We start from the raw sequence: 26,044 nt of genomic DNA, 5'->3' as shown, positions 1-26,044 counted from the left end.
ATCACTGCTCCCAGCCTCTGGAACACCCTAACAAAGGCTGGACGAGGAAATGGTGCAGTTAGCCCAGTTCTGATCTCAGCATGAAGGAGCTCTTTCTCCTTTTGATGATAAATGAAATTCCTGTATCACAGCTGCAAACTCCTGCCTTTTGCCCATTTCTGATTCAGGCTGTATAAGATGTGGGACAAGCCAATTTTTTTTTTTTTTTTTTTTTTTCCGGCATGAAACATCCAAAAAAAATTCCATTTTTATCCCAGCATCTTTTGAAGCTCAAACTAATGATTTGTCAACAACATTTTTACAAAATACTAAGGTTTTTCTCCTAACTTATTCCACGTCAGCACCAGCCTGCATGATTTTCTGGGCTCACCAAGTCCCATAACTCATACATGAAAGAAAGTTTCAGATCTGGAAATTTGTGAAATTCTGCCTAGCAATGGCCTTAACTGCTCTGGAATGATAAGAGCTTTGTTCTGAAATGGGACCAATTCTATAAACTAGAGCAAAACTTCTCTTTTGGGATCCTTCATCTTTCTAGAATAAAAGCAGGAGGCAACTGCCAACAATGGAGCACATTGAGTCAGTGGTGGTGGCAATGCTGGTAGGGAGACATCATTTTGTTGTGACAACCCCCAAATTCTGAAAAGCTGAAATTTTGCATTTTACAGCAATTATTTCATGGAACCCAGAAAATACTGATGGATTTACTCAAGTCAAGCTAAGCCAAGCCAAATACAGTGCAGCTGCCTAAAGTATAATAAATCATCCATAAATTGCTGTAGTATCTACCCAAGCTTTCAACCCAAAGATTGCTTCTAAAACAGCCCTTATCATCAAGCTCCAACTCTAACAGGGGAAAATTATTACAAGTTGTTCATCTCATGGTGCAAATTTTTGGGGAGATGGGGTTATAGGAGATGTTGATGGAAAGGTAAAGACTTCAGCCAAATCTCCTGAAGTTAAAAGTAGTCACTGCATGTACTCTGGTGGAGTCTGGACTGTAGCAGTGAACATCAGTGAAAGAAAAGATGTTTACCGCAATGTGGTCGAACAAAAGAGAATAGCTAGGAAATGAGAAAAGGTGTTTTGGAAATACTTGGGAATTTCTCCCTTCAGGCATGTTTCTCGTGAAGGGGAAAGGTCTCACTTTTCCAGTACATCTGATGGCAGCCATCCGTGTGGGAGCAGGCTACGTGTACAGACCCAACAGTGGTGATGCTTCTTGATTACGATCTTCATTGAGGCTGCCATCCCAAGAAAAGAAGTTTGCTTCTGTACGTGACTCCCAAAGAAACTTGGCAAAAAAAGAACATCCCAGTGAGTCATCCACTGTCATCTACATCACAGATAGAGAAAAGGCACCAGTAAGATGTCAAACGACCTGTTGGCCCTTCCATAGACGTAGTGGCAAAGGAAGAAAAAGAAGCAAGAGCAGATCAATCTTAATGTATTTCCAGACAGTTCCTTTCCATGGGTTTTTTGTTGTTTGCTACACCAAAACACTTATAGAAGCACAGAAAGTGAGGCTGAATAGGATTTCAGGTTTGGACTAGTCAGCTTCCCAACCTGAGGCAGGATGGACTGTACCTTCATCACTCCTGAGAGGAGCTGGCCTGACTCCTTCCTGAAGGTATATGGTCCACCTGCCCATCGTGAGGCCAGCACACAGGTAGGATTTATCTGCCAGTATTCCTCAAGGATGCATATTCAGCTGTCCCAAACACCACCTTTATCCATATCCAATCCCCACAGCAAAACACTGTACCTCATTTCTGCCACCTTCTAGCTTGTCCAAAGGAATTCACTTCTGATCCACATCCACCACCAAGAAAGACGTACAAATAGCAGAGGGATTTCAAAAGGGAGCTGCAAGCAGAAGTCATAACGGGACTGCAAGACTTATGCTATAAAATTTAAGGAGGAAAAAATATTTATCATGACAGAAAGGCGATAGGGAGAGGATCTGATAACTCTGTAGACACATATACACAGAAAATACATCTTCTGGCAAGAGGCATTTAGACTTTTCTGACAAGAATGGAGCGAAAGCAACAACTTTCATCTTGAGATCAGAGGCAACTTCTCAGCAGAGAGGGTTACTAGATATAAGAATAGCTCAGCAGTGGGGGTGGTGGACTCATCACCTCCTGCAGCCTGTAACATGAGATAAGAGAGTCTTCTGAAGGACATGTTTAATCCAGTTTCTGTGAAAAATGCTAATGCCTGTATATGACATTAGGGAAGGCAGGGCAGAACAGGGGCAGGCTGGCTGCAGCAGTACACCGAGGGCTCTGCAGGCAAACCTCAGGGTCTCCCAGCCCTTGTTCCCGTCTTCACTGGACATGGGAAGGACAGAAGGATTTGTGTGATTCATGTAATGTCCATACTGGTAAGAGAATAAGGAATCAAGATCAAGCTTCAGGGTTTCACCAGGAGCTGTGCTGGGGTCAGGAGGTAAACCTACCTTGCACCTCACACAACTGCTCTGTGTGGTAATTCACCTTCCCTCAATGTATCAGAGGTTGGCCACGCTTGGAACAAATTTACTGGACTAGGTGGCCCTTTCCATGAGGTGACGCCAAGCACTCTGTTTCTAAGCCATTCAGCTGTTGTGTTTGACTTAAGCTCATATTGGTGAAAAACTTTGTGTTGGGTGATATTTTTTTCGAGGTGAGACTGGCTAGTCTCAGGGAAAGGCAGAAGATGCCTTGAGCATCCTAAAAAAAGTCCATATACAAAGCATTAAACTCAAGAAGCTCACTAGGCTGCAGAGAGCAAATAGAAAGGGGCAGCCCATGAAAATTGTCCCTGCACCTCCCAAGGTTTCCCTTGTCATGTTCCAGCCGGACAGTGAAGCCACCAGCTGAAGTCAATGAACAAGACCTACAGTAGAGCCTTGGCCACCACTGCCCATCAGCCAGTCAGGGACCTACAAGAGAAACACCAGAGGTCAAAAGGCTTTGATGCCAGAGGAGAGGCACCTTGAGAGGTCTCAAGGGCAGAGGCAAAGGCAGGCTAAGGTGAGCCCATGTCCCAGGAAAGGTGATGATCAGGATCCTAGGCTTGGTTCTTGAGAGGTATTTTCCCCCAGCTCAAGGAAGAGAGGATGCACACGGTGCAGTACAGAGACAACCTGCTCTGGTGGGCGTCATACTGCACCCAGGAGGCTGCATTTGCCTAGGAGAGGCAGTGAACAGACATCCAGGCAATACATGCTGTCCTCATGGCAGACAACTCTCAATGCCAGCTGCACTACGCGTGCAAGCAGAGCCTGAGCAGACAATAGCTGGGAGGACGGAGTGGGGATGGAGGTACATCTTGACCTGAGGAAGTCTCAGCCCATCAGGAGTGACCTTGGGATCCCAACGTAAGGGTCCCTCCACTTTGTGCATGGTCCCTGACCATGGGGGTCCTTAGGCCAGAGGGAAGGAAATGAAACACCAGCACCTCTACCGAGGGTCCCCGCAAATTTTCACACCAGCACAGATGCAGTTCATAAATTGACCCTGCATAAACTTGGCACCTGGAAGAAAGAAAACAAATCAAATAAAACCTGCATGGGAAATGGCCCTCTTCTCTTTGCTGAATAAAGTTTAGCAATTGAAAATATGTAAACAAACCCCTCCTCCATTTGATTTTCTCTCCCTGACTTCCACTTTCCATATAAAAGGAATCCAAACCAGACTCCCCTTGATGCATTAAACCCACTTTTGGGGCAGCAGAGGAGGGCACTCACACGGGAAATAAAAACACAATGCAGACTGCATTTTGTAGCACCTTTCCTGTTAACTCGCCAAGGCATTTCCCAGCATGTGCTAACATAAAATAAAACACACTAAAAATAAACCGAGCTAAAAATAAACATAATGGAGGAAATGAACAATGTTCCCCTGGTTCAGTATATAGCCTGTACCAAGGAAAACAGGAGGAACTGTGGCTCAGTTTTAAAATACAAAGAAAAGGATGAAAGCTAGAGAGCTTGAGTTTCCTGGGTGGAAACTCACTAGAAGTCTGATTTCTACTTGACCTTGTAAGGTTCTGACTGGGTACAGAAAGCAAAGAAGAGCCCTGAGCTGCTGGCAGACACAGTAGAGAGGGGTTCCTGGTGCTGGTAGCGAGGTGCAAGGAAGAAACACCACACTGCTTTGATCTGCAAGTGTTCTTCCAACCTTCAGTGCCTCAAGCGGGTCCAAAACCAGAAGGCAATCCTTTTTTCAAAACAAGGATGTACATTTCTAGCATCAAACGCCTGCTGCATCCTGACCTGGAGATTGCTGCATTTCATCAGCAAAGACATGATCTTTCTGTTTGCCCCAGCCTGCAAAGCACTTTGAGATCCTTTAAGATGAAAGATGCTACAGAAATACCAAGCTGTCATGTATTTATTATTTTGGCAATGAGCATTTCTAGACTGAAGTCAGGAAACCTCATTTCTTTGTTGCTTTTGTTACTATCCCTTTCTTGGGTTATTTTAGGAAAGCACTCACATGCACGTACTGTGTATATGAGGCTGGGTGCCTGCGAATGGTCCATTTAATTCTTTAGAGGAATAACACAGATCTTCTGTGATCTTTTACAGTTGAATGTCTCTAAACCTCTTAAGATTTTATATTCCTAGATTTTTATAGGGGATTTTTTTCTCCAGGCTTCATCTGCCTATATGAAATGGATTATTAGCCCTCAAAAATAAAAATACTGCTGTACGTTAGTTTTGGAGATGAAATAGATTTTAAAAATATAATAAGGAGGGGGCATACTTGGATGCTTCCTGACTGAACAGAGGCAGATCCTTTATTATTAGTGAGGCTACTGGAGGCTGTAGCCTAACCCCCTTCTAAATATTCAAGCCTTTTGTTCAGAAAAGCAATACTATAAATAGCATTTCCTACTCCGAAAACTCAGGGGATCAGATTTACTCCGAGTATTTGCTAAGGGCACATGTGTAACCTGTAATTCAGCTTACTGCAGCTAAGCCAAGGCCATGGGGATCCTTGCAGAACGGCAGTGAGAGGAGGAGAAGATGCGAGGATCCTGCTGGGTCTTGCCATGCCCATGCAAAGGGGAAAGCACGCAGCTCTGTGCACTTTGGCGATATGGGAACTGGCCTGTGCTTCAGCTATAACAAGACTTTTAAGAGAAAACCATCTATTTTCCTATCTTTTTGTCCCTATATGAGCTTCTCCCCATCCATAGGCAAAGCTCAGCTGCGTCCAATCTATCTCTCCTTGCAGTCACTTCTGAGGGAGAAGGGGAAGCTCTCAAGCAATGAGTGCAAAATTATTTTAAAGGATGAGAAAATGTAATTGAAAAACCACATCAGTTGGCTGGGGTCTTAGAAGCATGTGTGTACATAGCTGTAACGGCTACCAGGAGGAAACGGACTGCATTTCAGGTGGACGCTGATCCTTTAATGTAAGGCTGAGAATAATATTTATATGCTGACTCACTAAGATTTATGTTTCTATATAAATCACACATGCACTTAAAAAAAAAAGAAAAAAAAAAAGAAAGAAAAAAAGAAAGTAAAGGCAACTGCAGAATATTCATGGCTTCCAGAACTCTACATAAATCAATTGTACCATGATCCCACAAGCTTTTACACAAACACATGCACACTCATTCATTATCGGGGATGTTCGTCCATCCAGGGCCATGAACAGAAGAAAAATGACAGTAGCAGTGATGCAATGACCCTAGCCAAAGCCCTTCACTCTTAACACCCCCACAGATCCAGCAAAGCTTGGACCCAAAAATTAGTATTCCCAGTGGTGTGGTTTGAGTAAGTGACTGAACCAGAGCCCTGGATCGGCATGCTTGTAACTTCAGGGAGCTTGGGATTCGAAAGCAAAGCCAGACTTGGCAGGTCTGGCTGTCGTCAGCCCCACTACCCCTCTAGGACAGAGCTAAGTGCCTTCCTTTCGTTCCTCCTTGGGTCCGCGCCTCTGCTCGGCACGCTCTTTCTGCCTTGTTTATTTAGTCTATTTTGGGTGTCAGTCCTTCCTCGTCCTTTTGCCAGCACGACCTGCTCGGAGAGCAGTGCCTGTTCTGCAAACGCCGCCTCTCGTTTGCTACTTTATGAAGACAGGCAGATGCCTGCAAACACTGGGCTTCAATAAATTAAAGCGCCATTGCTACTACTATTGTTATCACCATGTTACAACCAGGGCAACGTGAGACTTGGTAAGGAGCCTGGGATAGACAGGGAACCAAGCCCAGAGAGGAGGAGGAGGAGGAGGAGGAGGAGAGCTTTGTCCCCACCTCCCGCGGTGTGGGGAAGGCTGGAATGGATGGATGGACACTGAGCTTGAAAAGCACACACTAAAGCTGCCAACATTTCAGCTTCAGCAGCAACCCTCAGCGATAACTCCTCAGCAGAGGGAGCTTAGTTTTCCTACCAGGGAACAGTCCTTTAATGCAGTTTTATGCAGATGCATGGGCCACACACAAAATCTATTTTCCTGCCCCCCCCCCAGCGAGACAAGCAAATCAAGACTCATACACTAGATTTTCCAACAACACCTCAAAAGCCACCTGAGAATAATCACAAAACACTCAATGAGTAAATAAAAACTCCAGAACTGAAGCACAAAGCCCCAGAGGAGAGAGGTACCCTGGGTGCCCATTGGGAAGTGCCCTGCAGAGATCATACCTGTAACGCTGATGGCCATGGCCCTCCTCGTTTTGCAGGAGGCAAGTGGTGGGGTCAGAGGAACCAGCCTGAGCTGAGGTCCTCAAGGCCACGGCTGCGATGCCAACGAGTGGGGAGGAAAAGTTGAGCAGCACCGAAGCAGCCCAGTGGGATGGGTCCTCCTGGCCATGGGTCACGTTGATGACGAGGGGATTGTGCTGGCATGACAGCTCGTACATCCCTGCGAGATGGGGCAAAGAAAAAAGCCACTAGCTCAGCTCTAGGGTTATTTTCTCTGCCTTAATTTACCTCTTCTGTTCCCTTACACGTCCCAACAGACCAGCCTGGGAAGCAGAAGATGCTGCAAGGAGGCATAGGGGACAGCAGCACCCAATCCAGTGAGAGATCGCAGCAATGGTGGGGGCTCCTGGCATCCCTACCGGAACGGCACAGACTCCTGCCACAGCCCATAGGTTGCTCACCCAAAGAGCGGTTCAGCCCATCTATGTTGCTCATCTGGACAGTGACCCTTGGCTTGCGCTGGTTGCTTGGGACGGTGCCGTCGGAGGCCAGGAAGACCAGGAGGGAGGTGGGCACTGCAGGTCTCTCAAAGCACACCTGGGCAGGAGGGCAAGAGAGACCCTGAAAGCATGCATACCAAATACAGCCTTTCTGATCCAATATATGAAAAAGAAAGAGGGAACATGGTGAGAGAGCAGGAGCAGGGTTAGGAGGTCAGAGACTGCAGATGTACAGGGCAGCAAAGGGGTAGGAAGAGAGAGAGGAGGGAAGAAAGGGTGCAGGAACACAGTCCTTTCCCTCCTAATTCCCCTTCTCCCTTTCCCTAGCCTTTCCCATGTGTAACTGTCCCGCCTTGCTATAAATTTATGGCATCTTCCCAGCTTTCACATTTGCTGCTCTTAAAATTGAGCAACACCTGACAGAGACCTGGATAACCCCTCTTCTGCCCTCTCTTCACCAGGCTCCAACTCCCACTCCACACAGCGCTGGCCAGGCAAGTGAGGCACCCTGAGCGCACAGCTACCAGCCCTGCCACTGAAAGATTTCCATTAAAAAAGAAAACAAAACCAAAAAAACCCCAAACAAATAACAGCCCCATTACCCGGAGTGACTGCAAACTGTCCATCAGCCAACACGTGGAAAGATCTGTGGGAAGAAGCCCTGCCTGCTAGGACAGCCGACAGCTCCCCACTTGTCTACAGCCCCGAAGGCTACAGGAGGCAGCCGGGAAACTCATGGCATCAATCATGGCAGGACAGATGTTCTTCAGAAGTAAGAAGATAGAAATGTTTTTCTCCCCCACCCTGGTACCCCCCACCCAGTGCTGTGATGTGTTTTGATCAAGATCCACCCTATGGAGTGTTTTTGTTGAATGCTGGTGTGGAGGGAGCCCAGAAATTCAAGGCGAAGATGTATTTTGGAGGAGGACAAGTCCCAGCTGGCCGGGCACAGCCCAAGGAGCAGACTGCAGGAGCGGAGGGGACAGCCGCCCGATTTGTGATGGCAGCCCAGCCTTGGGGTGGTTCATGCCACGCCAGGCATTGCTCATGCACGGGAGCAGGAGAAAACCTTGGGCTTCAGCCCAGGGCTCCCACCCTGCAGGGAGGTGCTTGGTAGCAAACACCCCACAAGCGATTCCCCACCACTGCCTACATGCTCCCTTGGCCAGGGCTTGCTCTCATGTAGGGCTGGCCTGGCTGCAAGAAGTAGACCAGGATGCTCAAACATTTTTATTTGGTACAGTCCCACTGTCTCCCTTGGTGAGAAAAGTAGGGGGAGAAAGGAAAAGAAATGGGAAAGCAAGAAGGGTGGAAAAGAAAAGCAGGAAGAGAAGAAAGATGAAGAGCCAGCAGTGCACACAGCCTGCCTCGCGGAGCCCCCCAGGACAGAGCTGCAGCTGGGAAGCCCCAAGGAGCCAGATGATTTTAACCCAGCCACCTGCTGCTTGTTCCTCCAAGCATGGTTCCTCAGGGCAGGAAAGATGGTTGGAGAAGTCAGGTGAGGTTTTCCCTGGACTGCACAGCTTTAGGTGGAGGGCTTAGTCTTTCCCTTCTTGCAGTGCATCTACTTGGAGGTGAAGGACACTGGCCCCAAGTTAGACTGACTTGACTAACATCCCAATTCTTTTTTTTTCTTTTTAATACATATTATGTGCTTGGCCACAGCAGGCTATCTTCTTAATTTTTCTCCCTCCCTCTCCCCCTTTCTGTTTAATTTCCTGCATGTTACACATCCTGACTTGCTTACAAGTGATTTTGATTTCTCTCCTCATTGGATGTGTTAGAAACTGAGAACAAAGCATGGCCGGACATCTGCAAATCATAATGATTCCCATCTGCAGACAGGCCTAAGGTGCACGGTAGATGCTTTGTTAGGTGGCACAGACACACACACACCTCTCGCCCCCAGCCCACTTACAGCATGACCCAGCCTTTCTCTTGCTCATTGGTGCCACCTCTTGAGAAATGCTGTAGGAAGCGACTCCTGCCACCTGATGAGTTTTGTGGTGTGGCTCTAACCTGGGTGACACAGGTGCAACAGCTTTAAAATGGCCATGGGAGTTGGTGGCCATGAAACACCATGCACACGTGGGTACACATGTGCATGAACAGCATCATTCCTGTCCGGGCAGGCGGGTGTGCTAGGCAAATTGTCAACAAGAAACCATCTTTCCTAACTCAATATGTTACCAATCAGCAAACTCTATTAAAAAAGAAAAAAAAAAAGAAAAAAGAAAAAGGGCATATTTATTACTAGTCCATAAATAATTTTATGGGCGGAAAATAATAGCACTCCTAGAGAGAGCATGGAGAACCAGTAATGAAAGTCTTTAATATAAACATCCATAGAGGAAGAGAACTGACCACAAGCTCCAATAAAACTGGAACACGCTTTAACCCCTGGTGAGAAGTGGAAAGCAAGCTTTCATCTAGGTAGGGCGGAGGGGGAGATTGCTGCTTTCTCGCTAGCAAAGGAAGAAAGGAGGCACATTTGTCATGGCCAGAGACTGAAGCCGGAAAGTAGGTTGTGAGCACACAGACAAGGGAAAAAGAAAAAAAAGAAAAAAAAAAATCAGTTAAAGGAAGTTATATCAGTTAAAGGAAGTTATTTGGAGAGACGGAAGATGTCAGAGGCAATAGCCATGCTTATTGACTCAGGTTTGACAATTCAACAAATCGTCTGAGTGTCTTGGGAAGAGGTCCTCTCTAGACACCCTTGAGCAAAGCAGGGCAGGCTGCTCCTCAGACTGCAGAGGAAGCAGCATGCCAGAGCCCAGCTTTCCAGTAACACCAGGCAACAGCCACAAAACCTCTAAACTGTGTCTGTGGTCAGAAAATCATGGCTGTAAAAATCATGTTGACCTAACCATTAGCTCTCCTCTGTCCTACTCCTCTGCCTGCCAGGACAGAGAGGGTTGACCCTCTGGGTACCCTCCCAAAGGCAGCCCCCCGAGCCCCCGTTGGGCTGCAGGACCAGCATCTGGGGCACAGAAGTGCCTCCTTTGGTCTGGAGTCACTGGGGCGGGGAGGGGGCAGGACCACCTGCATGTCACAGCTGATTGCTGTGGGCTCAGGGTGCTCAGCAGCAACCTGGAGTGTTCAGGACCCTTCAGGACGGCAGAGTATATCTACCTACCCTCTGTTGCTCTTCACAGCCATGGGGAACAAAGGCAACTAGGACTTGAAACACGGCTTGTGCCCACCCTCTGCGGGTGTAACAGCACAGCTTGACTGCAGGGAACAGCCTCAGGAGCAAGTTGTTTCTCAGCCTCAACACATTTCTGTGGGATTCTGGTTTTGGGCACAGCCCTTCTCCTGGCAATCTGCCCCAAGATGGGTTTGCAGTTCACAGTGGGAATGGGGCAACAACATAAGACCCAGCCACAGGCATTTGGGTTTTGCAAAGAGTTCAGTAGGATAAGTCCTATTTGAGCAGTTTTTAAGACTGCCGTAGCTCCTGCAGGACAGAAAAGGACAGGTCTTTGTCACCAAATTGCTGGGGCAAAAATAAGCAAATCCTTCTGTGCCTGCCCGCACATCCTCACTTACCTTGAGCCAAACTCCCACATCATCCAAGGGCATCTTCTCTTCATCTGGATCCTGAGCATTGTCTTGGCTGGGAGCACAGGGGAACCAAGCAGCCAGGGAAAGGTCCTTGGGCACATTGTGAAGGTGGGACTTACATACCTGAAAGGAGATATTTATTTCAACCCAGAAAGAAGCAAGGAAAGCGAGAGAAAGAAAGAGTACCTACAAAACCTCAAGGACGACTCAACAAATGTTGAGAAGGATCCCAAGTGGGTTCCTAGCATGAAGACAATTAGGATGTGGGTTCCTAAGCAGGAGTGACAGCTCACTGCCCACACATGTGCACAGGAGTTCTTTGCCATTTTGAGGTGCTGTAAACATGCTGTTAAAGCACCCCATGGTGGCTGTGGGGCTAAGAAATAATTAGCCAAGCTGGGAGATGGTAGGTAATACCACAGCCTCCTGATTTCTTCTGGGCCGATGAGATCCACAGTGTGATTCATTTGCCTGAATACCAGTCTTTTGTGTCATTCAACGCCCTATGGTATTTCAGACATCCCCACAGGCCTGGCAGACAAAACCTAGGAGATACAGGTGTTGTTCTACAGAAGCAGACACCTGAGCCCAAGGCATCTCATTAGACATGTACATCTGGGCAATTTAATCATGCTGTATGTCTCAGGAAGATTGCTCCTTATATCAGGTCAATAGAAACGCACGTATAGAGGGCTAAATACGACCTCTCTACATATTTCTTGCCCTTCTTCAGCTTGCTAGGAAAGATCATACACACACCATGTTAACACTGATCAGGCGAAATCCTGTCCTAGACCTCCAGGCCCTGCTCCAAAGCCCATATGAAAGATGGGAATTCTCCCATCAGTTTTTCCTTGGCTTCAGATCAGAGAGTTTGAAAGCAGCACAGATGCTGATGGATGCATGATTTTACCCTTTCAGACCTCGACCTTATATGGTATTAGGTTTACGGGATTTTTTTAAACTGACAGTGGGACTACTCACATGCTCAAAGTTGTGCATTTAGTTGGTGGGACGAGGGTGGTCACTGTTAGCAAACTACATCATCAGGGGAGGTGCTCCTTGCCTTGATGAAACAGCCCTCCATGTACTGCAGTTCCTGGACTTAGAGACTACTGAAAGAGGGGTGTGAGAAATGCCCAGCTCTTCTACTGGCTCCCTGCATAGGAGTGTAGTAACCAATGAACACTTCCAGAGCTGCTCTGAAGATTTTGTTTTTGCCTCGGTACACTCTTGCAGCAGAGACTTCCCCAGCTTTACTGCATGGGCTTTGCTAGAACAGACTTTTTTTTTTTTTTTTCTGCCATGCCTTCACTCACCTTCACAACAGGCTCTCCAGTGGCCAAGGAAGCAGGGCAGGACTTCGTGTCCTGATGGGAGGCATAGGCTTTCACTGCCCACAGATCCACATATCCATCGGGTGTGTAGGGACCACAGTCCAGGACACTGCTTGTTCGCTCAAACGGCTCACACACACCATCCCCATTGTGCACATAGCACAGGCTTGGTTCCCCTGCAAGGACATCAGGGATGACCCTTTTACAAACCAGGCTCCGGGGCTATACATCTCCTGTCCCAGGAGGCATGCTGGCCATTTAGCCCTGGGATTTCCCACCACAAGGGCCTGACAAGCTCCATGGATCACTCCAGCTGCAGATGCACATTTTGTTGATGCAACAAAATATGCTCTGGGGAGCAGGGTGAATAATGTACAGTTTTGACTCCTGCCTCAAAAGGATGTCTCAGTCAATTTGGACTTACCGACACAATTGAAGCCTTTTTCCTTTTTACACTTCCTGGAACAGCCATCTCCGTCCAGCAAGTCCCCGTCATCGCATTCCTCTTCCAGGATCCTAAGAGGACAACAGCCAGATGTGTTAACATCACCCTTAACTCAATACCCCTGTGCATCTGCCCAATCGTGAGTGAGGACCCCATATCTTGGTTCCATTTCCACAGAAGCAGGGAGAAGAGAAAGAACCACATGTGGAGAGTGGTAAAGGAGAGAAAACACCGTATCTTGCCAGGGAACAAAAAGAGGTTGAAAACACAGCATATGGGAGAAGTCATGACTGTACTGTGACTTTCTTATAAGACCTGAGCCAAGAACTATGGGAGAAAATGAAGATATATACAACAGAGGAAGTAGAGAACCAAGCATCAGGAAGACTTGCTGCTGGAGAAAGCAAGTGTTGGAGGGCAGGAGGTTCTGAGATGGAGCTGCTGTTTCAGTAGGAGTTGGGAAAGGGAGGCAGGAGAAGGGAAAGAGGAGGTTAGCCCAAGAGGAGACAAGAATCACTCCCCAGCTGACAAGTACAGAATCTCATGAGGAAAAAAGCCCATGCAGTTTCCTTGAAAAGGTTTTGTCCCCATACTTCAGAAAATAGACCTGATTGGAAAAGCTGGCAGAAATGCCTGGATTTGTACCTCTTCCTTTGTGCAGAGTTATGTATCCCAAACCACAAGGAGTGAAAAAAATTCAAACATACATCTGGTGATGCTCACCCACCTCCACCCTCATCTAACATAAATGATCCACTGTGTCCCACCTTCAGCTCACTGTTCCACACATGGTACAAAGGAAAAAGACTTTCACAGGCAAAGCTTCCTGCATGGCCTTCCCCACAACAGCTCAGGAACAAGAAAGCCTGCCAGAAATCTTAGCTGCTATTGACCCATTTCTGCTTCTCTCACTTTTCTAGTGACTTTGACAACGGAGCCTAATATAAACATTTGCTCTCTCTGGACCAAGTCTTCAGCTGGTATGCATTCATGCTAAAACCATACCAGATTACATGACTTCAGCAGCTAGCCCTGCTGTAAGCCTTTTTGCCTTGCTGGGTCTTGTACAATACCACAATCCCTCCTGCACTTGCTTCAATTGTCCACTTCCCTCACACTGTTAAGAAAGCTGTTTTCAAAAGGAAAGTGATTCTGACTAACCTGAGAGTTGAAATCTGAAAAAGCCAAAATACAGAAATTTGGCATAATTATCCCTAGACAGAGCAGATGAACTGTTGGAGTCTCTCAATGTAAAGGTGGTACATCCCTCATCATTTGGGGTCTCTAAGCAGAGACCAGACAGCTCTCTAAAGACACCATGCCTTGAGGGAGTGCGCTTGCTGCAGAACCTAATCCTGCAGGGCTACCACTGTGTGCCCTGTACAAAAGGTTATATTGGCCAGTTCCAAAGGCAGATCCCTTTGGGATCAGACTCGGTGACAGTTCACCAAGATGGGCCAGGATCCAAGCACTGCAGACAAACACAGAGGATGTTCAGGTTGGACTCCTCATCCAGACCCTGCTTCTCAAAAAGACCGTCTTCATCTCCTATGCACAAGGCATTTTACAAAGCACAAGCTCTATAGTCCAGTCTGCTGGAGGGATTTGGTGCAGCACCTTCAGTCAAGTACCTGTGGGTGGAGGACCAACCCGGTGCTTGCTTTTGGGGCAGGATGACCTGACAGCTTAAAGAAGCTCAGTTGAGAGCTTGAGTTTCTTGACTTACATGGTCACCTTCCCATCCCCACAGTAGGGTGCTCCATGGACATGGACAAGCGGTGGAGAGGCTTCTCCTGAGGTTGTCCCAGAGACTGCCTGCACCTGGTAGTGGTACACCTGCCCAGGTGTGACTTCCCTGCAGGAACAGAGAGGACTTGAAGAAGGAGCTGGAAGGAACAGCCCACACATCTGCAACAGATTTGCTCACCACAGCTAGATAGAAATCACATGTGTGTGCCCATGCAGTATCACAGTTTTGACATATGTCTTTGTACTCTAAACTTCTAGAGACTGTGGCAAGAGGGTCGTTGCCAGGTCATGCAGAGGGGCCTGCTGCTTATTTCCCTAGAGTCTGAGCTGGGGAGAAGTGGCATTAACTTGAACAATCATTTTACGTTGTGTTGATGGGGAAAATGTTTCTGGGATTAATAAGCTCCTTCTAGTTAGCCTGGGCTCATAGGCAAGGGTCATGCTAGCATAGTGGGTCTGCAACAAGCTTCCTCAATGCTGAATAGGGAATCCACTCATGGCATCGAACATGGTAATTCCAGGGGTGAAAATACGAAACACAAGCCAAACCATCCAGGGATTCAAAGGCAGGACCTGAGGAGGTCATCTAAACTGTCCCAGCCACCCACTCAGCCTGCAACGGAGCAGCCTTGTCACTCACGTGTCGACGAACTGGCGGTGCGCCTGTGCCGGGGCGGCAGGGGATTCATTTGCAAATGGGGGGTCACGGAGGACACGGTACTGAATCAGCTTGCAGGTGGAGCAGAGAGAGCTGTGGGGCATGGAGGTCAGCAGGGCCGTGTCTATCTCCATCCTCTCGTCAAAGGTGTAGATTTTGACTCCGGACACCTTTTTAGGTATGTCAAGCTTCACGGTAAAGGGGACATCACAGAAGGTGTCCAGGGGGCCCAGATGGATGGACTCCCCCTGCTCTGTCAGGACTTCAATGTCAGACAGCACCTTGGGAGAACCCGTGGAGAGGTATGTGGTCCAGAGGGTGAGAGAATCGGGGTAGACGGGGTGCAGGAAGCGCAGCTCCAGGATGCAGCCGTCCGGCTGGGGGCATGGCACCGTCATGTTCATGTGGTACAGGTGGAGCTCCGGACTCCAGGCCTGCAGGCTGGGCTCACAGGGCTGATCCACATCTGGGGGCCCTGGACAGGAGGGACGAGGAAAAGGCTGATGAGAACCCAGGGGATAGCTGACCTCCCAGGGCACCCAGAGGGGCAATCCTCCCTGCAGTACCCCATAGCTGCTTATGCATCTCTGTGCTATAGCTGCACACCCATGAGGTTTTGCAGCCGCTGTAGGCAGGCGCCAGAGCTGGTGGCATCTCTGCCCTGCCATCCTAGAAAGCAATAAGCACCACTTGTCTCCTGCATCCTGGGCATGCACCCAAGCACAAGGCTTGGCAGATCTGGTGTCTCACAGTCCTCTAAAACAAGGACGATGGTGTCCACACTGCAGCTGGTTACAGTGCCAAACTCTAGAGACAGCCTGGACACAGCTGGGGGACGTGAAGCTTGCTCTGTAGTCTCATAGGCACAGAAGGCTTGCCAAGGGCACCTTGAATGCTGAGTCCCTGCGGCTCCGTGGGTTTGGACATAGGCTAAGCAGAGCAGAGACCGAAGGTTTCCACAGGCAAGTGCTGGAACAGGTCACAGGCAGGAAGGGAGCAGGTCCAAAGCAAGCCAGGGAAGCAGCTCTGGAAGGCTGTTCTTTCACCAGGATGGTGCCCAGGCTGACCTCAGATCCCCAGCCTGCCTCCCCTGGTGGTGGATTAGCACTCAGCAAGAGAAATGTAACATTGGGCTTTCAGTCTCAGAAAGCATCACTGGAATTCATCATTCTGTAGTAGAAATACCCTTGTCTTCATCAACCACTGCAAGCATTTCTTAGGGCCCAGCACCAATTCAAAAGCCTGCATCCATTTAATATTAGTCTTCTAAAAACCATAAAACCTGTTTCTTTTTCACCAGAGCAAACATGCACTTGTGATAACTGCAGGTCATGCACAGGAGAAAACAACGTCCAATAATTCCAGAAGCAGTTTTAATTTGCCAGTGAATCAGACAGGCGGGGGAAACAGGAACCACTGACAATACATGAGCTAAGCTTTGATTTGTTTGGTATCACTGAATAAGCACAAGTTTGGTTATTTCTTTAAGTAGATTCCCACCCCCCTCAACTTGCAATGCTAGCAAGAGATACTTAAAGAGTTTTCAGACACAGAATCTCAGCTACACTCTGACACTCCTGTTATCAAAGCATGGGCTACATGCCAAAAGTGTAATAAAGCCCAAACTGCACCTTCTCTGCAACCACCCTGGCACATTTTCAGACAACCTCAGTGGCTCAAATGTGCAAATGCCCAGAACTAACAGATCCTCTGGCTCCACGATGTTCAACAACAGCATGTGCACTACATACAGGTCACGGGATCATTTCACCTGGTCTTTTGCCTCCTCTGCTTTGCCCTTGGAGGAGCTGAGGCAGCATGAAAAGCCCAACAGCTCCCATGGCAGGTGCATGACCCCAAAAGCCAGGACCATGCGCACAAGGTGGGTCTCTAAACCAACATCTGTGTCTCAACATGAGTTGTGACACCCTGCTGTTCACTTTGCCAGTGAGGAGTGGAATCCAACCCAGATTGCCCAGGACCTGGTGCAGATTCAGTGGGACTGAGCAAGGAGCTCCTCTGGCTCCCCTTGGACAAGGCTGCGTCAAAGCCTGTGAAGGCCCCTAAGGTTTTGGATGAGGTCCCAAGATTTATGTTGTAAGACTTTTATTTCAATGAAATGCCCTTCCCTTTTGACCAGTATCTCTCATTAACACACTCCTGTGCAACGACTGGGCTGTCAGTTTGTTTGTCCAAAGCCAGCTGGCAGTTACCAGGTATCTCCTGGGCACATAGAATTCCTTCCTGCACTAAGGAACCTCCCCAAAGAGGAGACATCTCACTCTCTAAAAGAAAAAAGCTTCTTTTTCTTTTCCCAACAAGATCTCATCTCTGTCCAGGAGATTCACAGTCAGGGGAAGAGAGGAGGTGTTTACCTTCTGCTTCTTCTGGGGTCCAGTAGCCAGAGGAATCGCAGACCCGAGGGGAAGAGGCCTCGTGCACATACTGACGGAAAGTGCCGTCCTCCGCACAGTCATCACAGAGCGTGTCCTGCTCCCTGAAGGCAGAAGACAAAGGCATTGGCATGTCTAATTACAACTGGTTAATTTTCCATCCACGTTTGTCCAGGCAGGATCAGATAGGAAGTTGGAAAAGCAAAGCTAAGCTCTTAGGAAGCCCCTGGGTATATCATCCTGATTGAAATAAGCTTTGTCAAAGACAAGATAATAAGAGTGACAGTGGGACAAGCCGGGTTTAATCCCTCCTCTTCTACAGGCTCTTTGGGTAGTCTCGGATGAGCCATTGCATCACCTGTTCCCTACCACAAAGCAGGGCTAACAGACTTCACGCTTCCCAGGGCAGTGCGTCTGCAGTTGGGTGGGTGCACTTGGGTCTGCTAAACCCCAGAGTCAGGTTTTTAACTTCTGTCACTACTGGACTACACAACAGTCACGATAGCGTCAATTAAAGAGGGTGCCACTATGTTATCTGCCACTATGCTCTCCAGGAAGGAAAAAGAGACTTTTCTGTGATAAAGACCCTCCTCAGGACCTTTCCTTGGCAAGTTCATCACAGGGGATACAGAACCCCCACCATAGACCAGCTCCTGAGCAAGAGCCGGGGATGGATCTGAAGACCCAGCACCTGCCTCTTAAACCCATGTTTTCTTGCTCCCAAACCACTCCATTCCCCACCAAAACAATTTGTTTGTATGACTCAAAGCCACCCAGCACTCAGAGGCTCTCATGCCTGTGGGCATAATAGGTACACACTCTCGTTATCCCTGGGATGAAAGGCCCATTGCGGAGTGCATCAGTTCTTTGTAAAGGGAGTAAACGCTGACCCAGGGTTGTCCCCATTGCCCTCAAACACCACTTTTCTTTGAATTGCAAGAGCTTTGTGAAGTAGCTTTAAAACAATTTCAAGAGCCAACTTATGTTTATGGTCCCATAATAAAAGCATAGACCTAAAACCTGGTGAAAACCAAAATGTTTTAGTAAGACAGGCTGCTGAATAGAAGCATTGGCGTCATATCCAGGTCTTGGTGAGTCCCCAGTATTGAGGAGAAGGAAAACAGCCACCAGGAGCTCAGGGCCATGCACTGCTCACTGGCCAAACAACTCTGGTTCCTCAGCACCGTTTCTCTGGCTTGAAAAATTTCCCGACTTACCCCCAGTTAGTTACACCATGAGTCCGTGACAGCACTGGGAACAAAACCCAGCTCTTGTGGTTCGAGCTCCCTGCCTTAACCACAAGGCTGCATTTCCTCCTGGTAAATGGCTATTTTATACAATAAGTGCTAAATGAAGCTCATTTTTCATTCTGTGATTGCACTCTGGGGTTTAAGAATTGGCATTGCCTCCTGACGCTCTTTGGCTTCCCCTCCCAGCACCCCGACAGCAGAAGGCTTGCAGGAGAGTCTGCATGCCGGTGGGGCCATCGCAGCAGTCTGGCTCTTGTGTCAGAGGGCTCTGCTGGAGATGACCAAGGGGGAAAGAGGGATGGGGGGGTCCTGCACCATAGAGGGTGCCTTGTCCCTTCTAGCAGGCTCCGGTGCAAGCCCAAGACCGTTGCAACAGCAGATCCCTTACCTCTCATGTATGACACCACTGATGGGAGGCAGCCAGTAGATACTGAGAGAGTCCTGCGTCTGCCCCGTGACCATGGGAGGGATCGGGATGGGTGCAGGCTTCTTGCTCTGGCCCCAGCGCTGGTACACCAGGTCCAGGTAGCAATGCATCCGGGCCACTTGGTTGGGCGTGAAGGTGTTGGTGCAGTCATCATCTGGGGGAAGAGAGGTGGCAGGGATTGGCCGGCGGGACCTGGCAACGTGCTCCCTTCCTGATCTCCAGACCCTGTTTGGGGGATCTCTGGGAAGAGCCGGGAGACACCAGCATGTGGTTGCTCCTCTGCCAGGACTCTCTGGTGTCGTGTGTCCCCAAAGCCACAAGATGGCACTGCCTCAGCAGCTCCACATCCCTGCACTTGCCACAGCAGCTCCCGACTGCGGTGGCCTCAACACCAGCTCGCATCAGCTCTAACACCTGGGCAGCGCCACCATCCTCGTGGGACTCGCAGTGGCTCAGCAAGGGGTGACAAAATTGCTCTGCAGGCTTTGATCCTCCTGGGCTGCCAGGAGGAACACCAGCCCTCCACAGCATGCCTTTGGAAACCAAGCCAAAAGGGCTCAACTCAAAGGTCCAAAATTATAGTAGTAGCAGTAGTGATAATTAATAATAATAAAGTTGCTTCAGGACTGGAGAACAAATGCATACCACCATGCAGACAAGAACAGCCTTGATGCATGCCCAGTGAGAGACTGGCAGGGAGGGAGAGACGGAAACAGCCTGCAGCAAGAAAGGGGTTAAGAAGCTACTGCAAGCACAGGCTGAAGCCTGCCACATCCCAACACACCAGGAGGGACCACATCAGTTCGGGAATGAGGGAAGGGACTCTCAATGGAGGCAGAAAGGAGAGAAACCCAAGTTTCTAAGGAAGGTGACCCCTTAAAATTTCTAAGGATGGTTACTCATTACCTGTGTAACTCATGTAGTTGTTGAAGGGCGTTCCTGTGAAATGTGTCTGGCCGCAGGTATCATTGGTAGGGTCTGGATCCCGACAGAATTTACTCTTTGGGGTGGGGGCAGTGTCGGCACAGAGGTCTCCCGTCTCCATAGACGGAGTAGTCTCCCTGCAGGGATCGTCACAAGATTCCCGCTCACTCACTCCCTTAAAGACATGGTACAGCCCCAGGACATGTCCCACTTCGTGGATCATGGTATTCGTGTGGCCATGCATACCATAATAAGCAGGGTTGAGGACAACTCCACCTAGAATGGCAAGTACAGAGAATGTCATCCAGAGAAAGAGACAGCAGACAGCTGCTGTTACTCACCTGTGCTAGATAAAATTCCTCTCATTGTGCGTCCACATCACAAATGAGGCGCCAGATGGAGACCTGAAGATGGATGTATTCACCCTCTTGTAGGATGGGAAGAGGGCTCCTTTGCCCTCTTGGAGTGGAATGGGATGGGTGGTTTTTCTTCCCCTTCTGATTACACCACTCCTCCCACCATCTTCAATAATTTCAACTACCATTTCCCTCTGTGTCTTTTCAGATGTTTATAATTCAGCATCTGCTCTGGTTCTCACAACTCCAAATAAGGTTTGGAGCCAAGGCACCAAATTGAGACATGTTCTGGGTTTACAGGGATAATCCTTTAAACCAGAGAAGACCTTCCCTAGCTTAGACAGGTGGCTAAAGCGTATCAGTTCCCATGGCAGGCAAGGAGAATGAGGTGCCTAGCAAATTCCTGACACGCTTGGTTGTGCCAACTAGAAGGCACCTTCAGCACAAGTCCATATGAAGATTCAAATGCACTGCCTCTGGCCACTACTGAGACAGCATCAGTGGTCTACTGCTTCACCCTCCAAACCCGATGCTGAGGAGTAAATTTGAACTCATATGAGCTTCTACCACAAACCTGACTCAAATTCACTGTGTATTTTGGAGTGAGATTTTCCAAAATGCAGCTTCTGAAGATCCATTCCTCTCCTTCAGAGGGATTTGTGTGTGGGCAAGGTGCACCAAGCAAACCAGGTGAGAAGCCCCCACTCGTCGCAGCCCTACTCCTCTTCACTGGGGCACCCCAGCCCCTTGCCTCAACGTGGCACAAAGGGGCAGTTCATCTCCAAGCCAGTCTGATGCAGGTTCAACTGTCAAAGATGCTGGAGCATGGGTACAGACTAAGTCCCCCAGAAGGTGCTCAGAGGTGCCACCTCATATTGACAGCAACAGCACAGAGCTGGATATGACCCTTGGCTGCAGGACAAGGTGCTTTTCCTCTCCTGCCCACCCACCTGCGATGGGAAGAGCAAGGAGCAATGATGCTGAGGAAAACTAAGTGGAGCAGAGTCTTCCTTTTGCTCTCTGCCAGCATCTCTGACTCCTGACCTCGGACGCACACCCTGTACCAGCAACTCTACACCACATCTGCTGAGAAAGTGTCCATGGAGAATGCTCAAGAGCAAAACTTACCTCTCCTCTCTCGCTCACTTTTATTTCACCCAAATGAAAATGTCTTTGGAATCTCTACATCTTTTCTCCCTGTTTTGAGGCTTTTCAGTGGCCATTTCCTCCCCTCTCCTCAACTCACTTCCTTGTTCCATCCACTTTTCCATGCTGCCTTACAGTGGATCGAGTGCTAGGGAATATAAGCACGAGGGGGCAAAAAGCAGACCCCAGGACATACCTCCATGTCACGGAAGGCTGGTTTTACCCAACTACTTTTAACCGAGACAGCTGGGATGGCAGTGCAGTGAAGAGTTGGCTCTGGCACAGCTTGCTCCCTCCTTTGTAGAGCCCTGGAGGATTTACTGTGCCAGCTACCTCACAGCAGAGCCTCTGCTACTGCACCTCTGCTGCTGATCGCTGCCCCTGCCGGCAAAGTTAAAATTGGCAGAGGGCCACTGTGTGATCCTGTCTCCAGCCACAGCACAGACTGCTGGAAACCTGCTCCTGGATCAGCTCTGTGTGCTACTGGACTACCTCATGTCCTCAAGTACAGGGCATTCCTTCCAAGAGAGGGTTTTCTTCAGATCACGGTGTCCCAGGCAGGACACAAGCAGGTCTGAGACTCCTCTGGTGGAACCATACTGGGTGAACACTGGGTTGGGGCTGGAAAGGGGCCTTCAGAGATGCCCTGAGCAATTCTCTCAAGCCTGACAGGGCTGCAAGAGGGTGAAGAAATAAGGGTGGCATCTTCTTTGGAGCATCCTGCATGTGTAACTCATGGAAGGACGGTGAGACACCACTGACCTGTCAAGTGGCACTGTTTCTTAGCTAAAAATTCATGTTTGTTGTTCTTCTTCCCCACAGTGTGGATCTTATGCCCAGGGAAGCTTGGCTTGAGGTAAAGGATGCGTCACAAAATAGCTGCATTCCCTTTCTCCCCAGAAGCAGAGGACCTAGCATACCATCAGTCAACTCTTGACCCTTCATTTGACTGGAGATGGGCCACAAGAAGGTGCAGAGGTTGAAAAATCCTTTTGGCACCTTCATGTTGTGTGCTGTCAATCATTAGGTTTTCGCAAGCCATCCCCCTCTCAATTACCAGGCTGGTAAATGCTGTAGATAGCAAAGGGCATCCCATTGATGGAGAACCCAGTGGGCACATTAAAAAAAGCTGCTTCTCATTTTAGTCAAAACAGGGCATGAGAGAAGAGAAAAGAGAAAAGAAAAGGCATCTCTGCAGCCAAACCCCAGCCTGAACAAGGCAGGGGGCTGCCTGCCCAAAGGTCTGAAAGGAGGAATGCGCACGCAGAATGAAAATAATGTTCATAAACAAATAAATGAGATGTGAAAGCCCTGCATGCATCCTGCGCCACTAACCACAAGGAACGGGACCGAGCACCAGGGGCATGGGAGGCCCTGTGACCGAGCAGCCCTCCTTCCAGCAGAAACCCAGTGTTCTTCCCATGCAGGGGAATAAATAGGATTCCAGTATGGGGAGGGAAAAAACTATCACAGGGGAGGGATACCCTGTCCCTCCGTCTCCTCTCTGCTGGCTTCCCCTATCCCATTCCTCCCCCACACTCCACAAGGATGATCATATTTTTAGTACTTTTTTTTTTTTTTACAGCTAATCAGATGGCAGCATGAGAACTCTGCCTTCCTTCCAGAACACCCCTGTGCCTCCATTCCCTGTCCCCACAGCTCCTGACGAACTGGGAGAGCTCCCAGCTTTGGATCAGGAAGTTGTATTTCCCTTCTGCAGGGTCCTGGCTGTGAAGGCAAGATGTCGGGATGTTGTGAACGCTTCCACAAGACCAGCCTCCCCTCTCCCTCCTCTACAGATCAGGCTTTCCTTCTCACCTCTGCCTCCTCCTGCCTTGGGAGATGGGCTAAACTGGGCTTTAAATGAACTCTCCCTCTCATGCCTGAGAACCAGCCCAAGGAGGTCCCCCAAGGTCAGCATTACACAACCAAGCTAAAAACTTCAATGTCATGTCCCTGTGACATCAAGGGGATCCAGCACTACAAGGCAGGTGAACCAGAGTTTTCTTTGGACTTGCTCACCCAACCAAGACCAGGCAGCTGGAAAGCTTCAGGTCTGGCCTCACAACATCCTCTCCTTCCAGACCAGATCTACCAGCTACAGCTGCAGAGCTGGTCATGTCCCCAAGGTCAAGCCTCAACTCTGCTCAAGCAAAAAGAGGTGTCCAGTCCATCAGGACACTGAATGATTAGCACTGGTGTGGATCCCACTTCATCTTCACTCACACATCCCTTGGAAGCTCCCAGTCCCAGGATGTTGCCCTGCTTCTAGCCACGATCAATGGCAATGCTGAAGGACTCTGGTTCAAGCCAGCCCCCAAAAAGCCAACCTGTTCTCGGGTCAGGGCTGTTGTAGGGAACACATGCTCAAGTAAGCACAGGATCTTTAAACAGCAAACCAAAGCTGAACCTGTATCACAAGGACAGTCTTTCCCAAACACTGAGTCACGGCAATTAATGGAACAAACGCATGACAGTTAGTCAGACAGGAAGATGGCCATTGCTTAAGGTACCTTTGATGGAATGGCTGGCCCTCCTTCAGGATCCACTGACCTCAGCCAGATATATGAGCTGGCCTCAGCTTATATAACTGCAGAAAGTATTTATAACATCAAATATTCACAAATCCCTTGCCTTTCAACCATGTTTATGCTAATACAGTTCACATGCAGCTACACATGAAGTTTAAAGCGTCTGCATTATTACATTACTAGGGTTTTTGAGGCAAGGCTTTCCACTGTGGAAAGCTAAGGTTTTTTATAGGACAGGAGTTCAACTCCTTGTGTTTTCTAGTTAAAAAGATTTACTTCTAAGTTCTCAGAAAATTCATTCCAGACTCCAAGCAAGAACTCTGAATTTGAGAGGAACTCGCTGTGATTATGGTGGAAAGACTGAGACAGACAGTATGGTTAGAGGAAACAGTGCAAACAGACCTGAGATCTTCTACCTCTGCTGCTAGCTGGCTGCAAGTTGTCTCTGTCTAGGAGCTCCACAGTAGCTGAAATACTGCCTATAGAAGCATTGTAGACCAGCTCACCTCTCCAAGTCGGTAATTATCTCTTACACTTCACTGAACGTAGTTGCTGTTGCTTGGTATTATTACTGGTCTAAAATAGTAAACCATCAGTAAACCTTCAGGAAGGCTGCCTGAAATTCAAATTTACTCAGGAAAATAATCTGGAGGAGAGCAATAGATCTGTAAATCATCAGCATAGGAATAGTCTCTTAATCTCTGGTAGCCCAAAACAAGCATAGGTGAAGAGAAAGGGATGAAAAACGAAGTTCACTGAAGACTTCCAGAAGGTGAAGACGCCAACAAGAAGGTGAGGAGGACCCTCTTGAAAGAGACACTCAAAGGTCATGAAAGAATGGTTTCTAAGGAATTCAAAGTCCAGATGGCAGATTAAAAAACAACTTATGGCACTTCTCTTGAATACACCTAAGAAAGTCCCATTCAGAGAGACAAACAGAGCAAAATCTGACCAAGAGTCTCTGGAGCCAAGAGGCAGGTTAGCTTCTTGGAGAAGTCAAGTCAAACTCAAGGAACCAATTTGTTTCAGGAGGAGAACCAAAGCATGAGAGGGTCTGTACATGTGTAGGGAAAAATCAGCATGACACTTCTGTTCCATGGGAGCAGACAGTGGCATGTAGGGAGCAGGGCCTGTGTGCTGACCTTAATATTTTAAGGTCAGGATAGACAGGAAATTAGCAAGATTCAGTGCAAGGGAAGGAGTCTGTCTTCTTGGAGACAGACTACTCTCTTGTAAAGGCCTGTCTCTACCCCTGGTCACTATTAGGTACTTAAAGCTCAGGAATTTTTCTCTAACTACCGTTCACTCGTGTGGCAGTACACTCCCCCCCCTCCCCTCCGCCCCCACCATCCCACCAGCAGGAAACAAAACTTCTCCAGGCAGGGAGAAGGGAAAGGAAACCCTGGAGGCTGCAGGTTGAAATTTGAACTGGCCAGTCGAGACACACCAGGTACACCGAGGTGACCCTCCTGGCCGATAGGGATTACCTGACCACAGGTCAGATTCGGCAGGGGTATAAACGGGTCCCACCGGAGGACATGGTGGAACCAGCCCTCCTGGGAGCAGCAGGTCTGCAGTCGGGGACTCCCCCTGGGCTCAGGGCACTGCCCGAGGTGACTCCTCGAAGGAGAGAGCCCTCAGCTTTTAGGTGAGTGATACGCGTGTGTTGGAGCCATCACTTTAAATCCTGGGGATTCTTAAGTCAGCTGTGTAGTATTAACTCTCTTTACAGCATTGAGCCTGTGGTTTTATAAAATGTTACCAGACTTCTAACTAACTTTTACTAAAGAATAAATCTGAGTTTTAACACCTGTTGGATTCAGTTACACGTGCATCCGTAACAACTCGCCCCAAGGTTTTCCTTGCTCTTTCCTCACTGCTTTACCTTCACATCTACTCAGACTCTCCAGTAGCCCCCTGTGAGAGGCTTTGTCAAAAGCCATATATTCATGAACTTCTCAGTCCTAAGTTTCTTCTGTGCTGGACAATAATATACATTGTGCGTGGTACAAAACACTTGATGATGTATGTGGTGGAGCCTACTGTTTACAGAGAACAGAGTCTGCAACCAGCCCTCCTGAGCTCATTAAATCTAAAACCAAAGACAGTCTTGAA

General features: G+C 48.5%; 1 protein-coding gene across 1 annotated transcript in view; it reads right to left on the bottom strand.

Moving 5' to 3' along the window:
- PAPPA2 (pappalysin 2) overlaps window positions 1–26,044 on the bottom strand; it is a 94,605-nt gene that overhangs the window by 37,943 nt on the left and 30,618 nt on the right. Inside the window, exons 4-13 of the mRNA XM_049808511.1 lie at window positions 19,879–20,172; window positions 18,934–19,126; window positions 17,278–17,399; window positions 14,885–15,377; window positions 14,222–14,350; window positions 12,475–12,566; window positions 12,033–12,226; window positions 10,699–10,836; window positions 7,111–7,246; window positions 6,650–6,869 (exon numbers count right to left, since the gene is read on the bottom strand). Of these exons, the coding sequence (XP_049664468.1) occupies window positions 6,650–6,869; window positions 7,111–7,246; window positions 10,699–10,836; window positions 12,033–12,226; window positions 12,475–12,566; window positions 14,222–14,350; window positions 14,885–15,377; window positions 17,278–17,399; window positions 18,934–19,126; window positions 19,879–20,172 (2,011 nt within the window). The remainder of the gene's footprint in view (window positions 1–6,649; window positions 6,870–7,110; window positions 7,247–10,698; window positions 10,837–12,032; window positions 12,227–12,474; window positions 12,567–14,221; window positions 14,351–14,884; window positions 15,378–17,277; window positions 17,400–18,933; window positions 19,127–19,878; window positions 20,173–26,044) is intronic.

The sequence above is a fragment of the Accipiter gentilis genome, chromosome 8 (assembly GCF_929443795.1).
Source record: "Accipiter gentilis chromosome 8, bAccGen1.1, whole genome shotgun sequence".
Lineage (NCBI taxonomy): Eukaryota > Metazoa > Chordata > Aves > Accipitriformes > Accipitridae > Astur > Astur gentilis.
This window is presented reverse-complemented; position numbering and strand designations above follow the sequence as displayed.